This window comes from Capsicum annuum, chromosome 1 (genome assembly GCF_002878395.1).
Source record: "Capsicum annuum cultivar UCD-10X-F1 chromosome 1, UCD10Xv1.1, whole genome shotgun sequence".
Taxonomy (NCBI): domain Eukaryota; kingdom Viridiplantae; phylum Streptophyta; class Magnoliopsida; order Solanales; family Solanaceae; genus Capsicum; species Capsicum annuum.
In genome coordinates this window covers 149,664,988-149,673,765 of record NC_061111.1, presented here as the reverse complement: position 1 = coordinate 149,673,765, position 8,778 = coordinate 149,664,988, and the positions used below count along the sequence as shown (strand labels likewise).

At 38.7% G+C, this 8,778-nt stretch overlaps 1 protein-coding gene across 1 annotated transcript; it reads right to left on the bottom strand.

The window, feature by feature from the left end:
• Positions 1-285: 285 nt before the first annotated feature.
• LOC107854070 (putative disease resistance RPP13-like protein 1) lies at positions 286-4,801 on the bottom strand. Its single transcript, XM_016699073.2, has one exon. It carries the CDS (start codon positions 4,509-4,511, stop codon positions 441-443), a length of 4,071 nt encoding a protein of 1,356 aa, XP_016554559.2. The 5' UTR covers positions 4,512-4,801; the 3' UTR covers positions 286-440.
• Between the last annotated feature and the right edge of the window lie 3,977 nt (positions 4,802-8,778).

Genomic DNA, 8,778 nt, shown 5'->3' with positions numbered 1-8,778 from the left:
TCAATTTAGGACGAATAATTTGGGACCGAGAGAGTATGAAACAATATTATGTCCAAGTTTATAGCTTTAACATTTGCATTCTAAATGGAGTTCCTAGTATATATATAAGTTCATATTACTAATTTCTCCCTCTGTTTCATTTTACTTGGCCACATTTGACAGCAGGTAAGGAGAATATTCTTGCCCAATCTCATTTAATTTGCTGGCATATAAAGTTGCAACTACACCAGCTTATATAACTGAAATTAGCAGGTGTTCTGGTGAAGAAAGCATGGGAGATTCATAATACTAAATTTCAAGAACTTGAGATTTCGTTATCTTAAGTTCATAGCATTTTGGATTTGCAAAATGAACGTATGCCATATAAGATATAAGAAGGATTTAAACTAAATTAACAACTTCGAAACCAGTATGCTTTAAGAACGTGAAATAGATGTAAGCTATGGATTTTGTACATGAAGCAGTGTACCATCAATATATACGCATGGAATGTTTGCTATCTTCAACCAGTATTCTCCTTTTTCCTTCAAGCACTTTTGTTTTAGAAGTGGTGAGCGTCGAATTTCAAGATATGATAATGCATCAAGCAACTCTTGATTAGGCAAGTGGCGAAGCTTGGGGCAGTCCCTTATTACCAGATGCTCTAAAGAAAACAGATTTACAAGTCCCTTGGAAAGAGATTCCAGATTGCAGAGTCTAGCAAGCCAAAGTGAGTTTAAACTGGATGGAAGCAAGCAATCATCGGGAAATGAAACGAGATCCTCGAATCCATCATTGATTGTCAACTTTTCGAGGGTGGTGAGTTTGTGCAGACCCCATTCTGGTAGAGGTTTGAGGGTCTGACAGCTGCTGACCCAAAGTGAAGTTAAGTTGAGAGGCAACTCCTGCTCAGGGAACGACTCGAGGCGAGGACAGTCATGCAACATCAGGGACTCTAGAGATGTAAGCCCTCCAATTTGATCAGGCAGTTTTTGGAGATTGCTGCAGCTCCAGATTGAAAGACTTCTCAGATTGTGGGGAGGCAAGCAACCTTGTGGGAAAGACTCTAGAGTATCACAATGGCTTATACGCAATTCGACAAGACATGAAAATAAAGCTGATATGCTTTGTGGAGAACTTGGTAAGATGGTGAATATTGGCCAATTAGAAATCCTGAGACGTTCTATACTACTGCTTCCCTGGAGCAATGTATCTGAAACTGAAGTTAGTTCCGTGCAGTTATAAATTTGGAGTACCTTAAGAGTACTCGGAAGTCTGTCAGTTGAGATGGACCTAAGTGATGGACAGCCTTCAATCTCGAGCTCCTCAAGACAATGGCTCTCATGAGGCAAGGTCTCCAAAGACTCGCACCAAGCAATTTCAACTCTTCTAAGCATGCTAGAAAGCTCTGCAGCACCAAGTGACACAATTTTAGGACATGATATAATGCGCAACTGTCTGAGAGATGATGCATTGTCAAATCTACTGGGAAGCTTCTCAAAATTAGAGCAATCACAAACGGACAAAGATTCAAGTGTTTGAGGCAATGCATTCTCTTCTAGCGACAAGTACTTTAGTTGGGGACAATGATAAATTCCCAGATTTTTCAGATTACTGAGATGTTCCCTTGCAGATTTGACACCCCACAAAGATGTCAGTTCCCCACACTCATTTATATCCAAATCTTCAAGTGACACCAAATACTGTGTGAACTCTTCAGATAGTTGACTGAGTCCGGAAACACATCGAATTTTCAGGACATTTACTGAAAAGATGCCAAAAATGCTTCTTAGAACTTGTGCGTTACACTCATCAAAATTCAGCTCATGAAGTACTGGACAATTAGGAAGAGAAACTTCAATCAATTTGGGGCAATTACTTATGCTAAGCTCACGGAGACGAGGAAATGCATCTCTGAGTGAGACATACCATTCCTCCCATTCCGGCAAGTTCTCAAACCTCAGAACTCTTAGTGATGGAAAGACCATACTTAGGGGATGTTGATCTCCACAAAACTCAGTTCCTAACCTCTTCACACATGGCATGTCGTGAACATACAATTCGGCAAGAACTGGCAGCTGCCCAAGTGCTGGCACAGTGAGGCTTCTACAACCACCTAATGTCAACTGTTTTAAGCTTTTAAGCAAAGCTGGGCCCATCCAACTTGGAAATTCGATTCCCCCATAAAACAGTATACTGAGCCTTCCCAAGTTCCCATGAGGTTGTAATAGTTCAAGAACCTCCTTTTCAGTTCTTGCATCCCTTGAACCATCAAACCCTCTATTAAATTCCATCACAAGCTCATCAATGCCACTTTTGGAAGCTAAATCAGCTTCCCTGGCATCCTTAGTATCAGTGACGCTCTGCAACTCCGTAATGGCAAGTGTTCCATGGAGGTTAGACAAGCGTCTTAGCTCCCACAGCTTCAAGCTATTATTTTTACCTAATACCATTTTGTGGAGCGTCTGCAGACTTGTCAACTTATAGATTCCTGTGGGCATCTCTTGTAATAGCTCAGTGTCAGCATTGTTAAGATGTCTCAGGTTAATTAGATTCCCTAATGCTGTTGGCAACTTAGTGAGTCTGTAGCAACCATACAGCAAAAGGGACTGTAGATTATAGAGAGAACAAATTGAATCTGGAAGCTGCTTAATTGATGTCTTGGATAAGTCAAGGAACCGCAAATGCTTCAGATCACCAATGGAGTTTGGCAGCTCACCAATGCAATAACCACTTAATGACAAGACTCTCAAGGAATGTAATCTAGGTAGAAAATCCAACAAGCCTTTTGATATGTAGGACTTCTGCCAACCTTCTAACTTGTGAATCTCTAAAGGTAAAAAGGTCCTTAGACCTGGAACAGCATGGAGAGACCTGAACTTCTTATAAATTTCATACTGCCGATGAACATAAGATGAATGTCTCGCCTTTTGAGAAATTGTCATCCTTTTTGTACCCTCTGACTTTTCATCCAACCTAAAGCATATGTCTCCAGCAACAAACTCGGCTAAATCATTTATTAGATCATGCATCACGAATCTTGATTCATTACCACTAGAATGCTGGAAAAATGACCTTGATACCAGCTCATTAAAGCATTCATCACCCAATTCTTCAAGCTTTTTCTTTCCTTCTGATTCCTGCAAGAACCCTTCCCCCATCCACAACAAAATAAGCTCGTCCTTATCAAACTCATAATCCTTTGGAAATATGGAACAGTATGCAAACAAGGGCTTCAAATCAGAAGGGAGATGATAGTAGCTCAATCGTAAAACAGGAAGAATGTCACTTTTTTCCTCAGGTAAGTCCCATATCTTGCTAATTAGTATATCTTCCCACTCCTTTGGACTTGATTTTGTGCGCAAGAGACCACCGAGAGTCTTTGCAGCCAAAGGCAAGCCTTTACATTTCCGCACCAATCTCTCACCAATCATCCTCAAGTCCGGCCGTGCATCAAAATTTGTTGAACCCAAAGCATGCTGACAGAGTAATGATAGACAATCACCACTTCCTAACTCCTTCAAACGATAAGGAGGGATGGAACTCATAACTGATGCAACACCCTCATTGCGCGTTGTAACAACAATCTTACTTCCAGGCAGTCCAACTCGCAACGGACTCAGAAGGAGATCCCACTTTTCATAATTCTCATTCCACACATCATCCAGTACAAGAAGAAACTTGTTCTTAGAAAGTTTCTCCTTTAGACTCACTTGGAGCATATTCAAGCCATTAATTTCTCTACTTTCGGGTGCCACAGACTCGAATATCAATTTGGTTATACCGAATACATCAAAAACCTCAGAAACACAGACCCAAATCTTCAAATCAAAGCAATCATTAATTTGGGTATCATTGTATGCAAGTTGAGCAAGGGTGGTCTTTCCAACACCGCCCATTCCAAGAATTGGAACAATACAAACTTCAAGATGGCAGGTTCCCTGATTAGATAGCAATAAATCAAGAATGGCTTGCTTATCCTTTTCACGACCATAAACTCTAGACTCATCCACCAAGGAAGTTGTGGGCATCCTTTCTCTCATTCTATTAAACTTAAATCTCCCCCCGTTATTTTCGCTCAAACCTAAATCACTTTTCTGCTGTGACATCTCTAGCAATCTAGAGTTGATCTCCCCTAGCTTGGACTCTAAACTATGGTTGAACTTCACAGTACGAGGTGTCAAATTGGTACAGCAAGTAGGGATCAGCAATTTCTGTACCTTACTTTTCTTGGAATTAAATTCTGCCATCATTTTGCGCCACAATATCTCAGTGGAAAGGTCATCAAGAACATCATCCAAGTCATAAGCCAAGTCCCTAAGATCTTCAAGCCACAACTTCACAGCTCTATCACTGATTTGCTTCTCCTCAGCATCAGCAAGTGCTGCCAGAATCTTGGACAATGTTCTACTCCATTTCTTCAGCTGAAAATGGATTCCTTCTTTTCTTGCAAAGTTCAAAAGCTCCCCTGAAGCTAATTTCTCAAACAGCACAGTGAGGAATGCTGAAAGAAACAGCTCTGCTACAGCCATGTATATCTTTTTTTTCAGTTTCAGTTTTCAGATGATCAAGGAAAAGTTGTGAATGCAATGAATTTGAAGTACATGTATCAAATTAAATGAAGATTCAAAAAGGATTGTATGGTTAACTTTATTAAGTATGTTGGGGTCAACTAAGTCAACATTTGTAGAACACAACTACCACAGATGGCTTTGCCTATAATTGGTGACTAGAATATCATAAAAAGTAATTCAGACATAAATGAGAGAGAGGGTCATTGACATCTATTTAAAATATGAATATACTTCAGTACTGTTTTCTATCAGTGAGCTTATATTGCCTAGAATTTCAAAACTTTACAAGTGACACTTCAGTATATTGTGTAAGGATTTTAAAACTTATGCAACTGAAACTTCAGTATATTGTGTTAGAATTTCAAAAAATTTACAAGTAACACTTCAGTATATCATGTTAGAATTTCAAAACTTTTACAAATGACATTTCAGTATATTGTGTTAGAATTTCAAAACTTTCAAACCCGTAGACATGTAAAATTTATTGAATCAAATACATATAAAATTTGAATCTGATCCATATTTTATTGGATCTAAAAATTTTTTGAGCTTAAAAAAATAATAAGTTCATTTTATTCCTCATCAAGGTTCATCTCACTTTGAAGCTCAAACTCATCAAGTGACGTGACATCCCAGTCAAATCCAAGACTAATGAGATACCACCACATGTACAAATGATGTGCAAAATCTCCTTCAAATTCAACAACCAATCAAAAGGCGTCAAGTGTCAAAGTGACATATTTCGGCCAATCACAAGAAACTAGGTCTACCCTCTACAACTATAAATAGGGGGTAACATAACATTCTAAAAGAAAGGAAAAGAAGGGGAGATTCTCAAAAGAGGACTTTGACAAACATTGGCAACGTCGGCATTGACTATCAAGTTCTTGCAAGGAGCAATCAACGGAGTTCTTTTCGAAGATTATTCCAAAAGCGGTGAAACACTTTCCGACATTCCCGACGATTGAAATACGTCTCTAGGAGTCCAAATCATCCAACGATTCGAGAAACACGCTACCGAAGGCCCTCGGGTCATTTTAGGTTTAGGAGAGAAAAATCAAGAGAACAACGAAATTGTACTCACAAGATTCATTTAAATAAAATTATTTTTTTTGTTTATTTTATTTTTGTTTGCAGTTAATTTTCAACACCACGAAAATTTGTTGCGAACAAGTTTTGACACGCCCAATGGGACCAGTTTCACTCTTTCCTTCTGCAGATTCAACTACTACAATGGACTCCAGAAAAATAAATGAAGTTTCGTGCAAGAAGTCTACTACTGCCACGTCTACTGACATCACACTTGGTAGCTCCATCAATGGGCGCAATGCTTATGCTTTGGATGGATCCCAATACTTACCTTTTTGGAGATGATGAAAAGGAGAAAATCTCAAATTTTGGCTGTAACTACAACCCCTGGGGGCAACTTTACATCTATGTTATCAGATGAACCGTCTGAAACTGTCTGTAACTTTGGAGAGTCTGAAGACTTAACGAATTCTCCAACTTCAACGAAAGTCAACACCTTCATGGTTGATGCAATTGACATGGATGAGAAGTTTGCAATGATGGAGCAAACCATTGAAGCCTTGAAGAAGTCTGTTGATGGGAAAGATCATCAAATCACCCAACTTATGAGCAAGTTAGATCTCTACAATCCCGGGGAGTCAAATTATAATCTAACACCACAAGAAAAAGTTGATGATGAATCTCTTATCAAGTCAAGTGACAAGCATTACGTTGATCGGTCTACTTCAGTGGCCACTCTAACAGTTCAACAACTGCAAGATATGATTGCAAACACCATCAAGGCACAATATGGCGGTCCATCATAAAGTTTTGTAGGATACTCAAAGCCGTATTCTAAGCGAATCGAGGGCTTACCGATACAAATTGGATATCAACCACCAAGGTTTCAACAATTTGATGAAAAGGGAAATCCAAGGCAACATATTACTCATTTTGTTGAAACTTGTAGCAGTGCTGGCACACATGATGATCTTCTTGTCAAACAGTTTGTTCGCTCTTTGAAAGGCAACACTTTTGATTGGTAAATGGACTTGGAGTCTGAATCAACTGATTGTTGGGATCAATTAGAAAGCCAGTTCCCAAATCGTTTCTACAGCACCCATCGTACGGTCAACATGATGGAGTTGACAAACACAAAACAAAGTAAAATGAGCCTGTAGTGGACTACATAAATGGCTGGCGAACATTAAGCTTTGACTGCAAGGATCAACTTTCTAAAACTTCTGCGATTGAATTTTGCACTCAAGGGATGCATTGGGGCCTTGTGTGTATCCTCCAAGGAATTAAACCTCGTACTTTTGAAGAATTAGCTACGCAGGCTCATGACATGGAGCTAAGCATTGCAAATCATAGAATTGCGTCACCTATTTTTTATCCTAGAAAAGAAGACACGAAATTCAAAGACTCATCAGAAGATCAAATTGGGGAATCTATGATGAAAACTGTGGGTTTTACGAAGGCCTCCACAAGACAAAAACTGAAAGAGAAAACTCCAAAGCAACAAATACAAGAAGTGGAAAATCAACCAACCTTGGAAGAGTTAAAAGCAAGGGTATATCCTTTCCCCGACTTTGATATTCCTGGGATTCTTAACGAGTTGCTAGCCAAAGAAGTCATTAAACTTCCTAAGTCAAAGCGACCTAAAGAATCAAACAAAGTCGATGATCCTAAATACTGTAAGTTTCACTGCATTGTAGATCATCACACCACAAAATGCTTCACCCTAAAGGATAAAATCATGACATTAATGCAAGAGGGAAAGATAGTCATTGATGATGGCGATATAGTTGACGCAAATCATGTTAGAGCCAAACTGCACCATATGAAAGGTTTAATTTCAAAAGCTCTACAAGCCATGCGCTCTATGGAATCACCAAAAGTTGAAGAAATCATCATGCTACAATTTGGGAGCTTTGATCCAATTGGGGTTCCAGCCTTGAAGAAAACAACAGGCAAATCCATGCAAAATGACTTCTACAGTAGCAAGAAGGGTGATACTTGGACATTGATCGCTCACAAAAGAAAAAAATGTCAAAGGACTTCTAAATTCCAACTTTCAAAAGTTGACACAAGATCAAATGTCAATCTGCTTCAACCAATGGGGGCAATAAATATCAAACTGAAGTGCAACATTACTTTATTACAAAGGGTTGGGAGGAAAGTTACATTACAAAAATTCTTTCCCAAAATGCTCCTTGTTGCACGAGCTTAAACTGCAAGTAAAAAATGCTCCTTGATGTACGAGCCTAAACTGCAAGTCAAAAATGCCCCTTAATGCACGAGCCTAAACTGTAAGTCAAAAATGCTCCTAATGCACGATACAAAACTATAAGTCAAAAATGCTCCTCGATGCACGAGCCTAAACTACAAGTCAAAAATATTCCTCGATGCACGAGCCTAAACTACAATTCAAAATGCTCCTTGATGCACGATCCTAAACTGTAAATACTCTTCGACGCACAAGCCTAAACTGCAAGTCAAAATGCTCCTTAAGGAACAAGCTTAAACTATATGTCACTCCTGGCCCGCATGAGTCTAAACTGTGAACTACTCTCTAAAAAAAAGAAAAACAAATGAAAGAGAAAGAAATTTTAAAAAAAAAGTAAATTAACTCATCATTCTTGAACTACGTTATGACTTGATCCTCCCGAGGTACGTAGGCAACTTAGAGTATTTTTACTCTATTTTCAGTCGTATGAGTTAAAAAATAAAAAAAAAGTATGTGTCATTATTTGACCACGACAATAACACTTTGAATTGACATGGATATCACATGAGGATAGACATTCCTTCGCTAAGTTTACCACAGACGTGCAAAGGTGAAGAGACCAGCAAGGCAAAGTGGATTTCGATAACGTATTTGTATAAATCCGTATAGGGGTTCACCATCATTTTGACATATATGGTAGATCTTAGAGACTTATTACCGACAAAAAAGACGGCTCATGATTCAAAGGTTCTTACGCCAAGTTATAAATTTTCCATCATAGTCGCTCAAAGTTGCAAAATAGGCCATTAGATTTCGAACTAAGCTGACTTAGATGACATATCTGTATAAATCCATAAGGGAGTTGAGTATGGTTTTTATGTATATTGTATGTCTACAAATATACTTTCCAACAAAAAAATGACACCTAATTCTGATACTCCTATGTCGAGATACGGAATTTATTGTGACGCTGCGCAAAACTGATAA

Bases quoted from the DNA above. Each gene is read 5' to 3' on its own strand.
- LOC107854070 (XM_016699073.2), bottom strand. From the start codon at position 4,511: ATGGCTGTAGCAGAGCTGTTTCTTTCAGCATTCCTCACTGTGCTGTTT.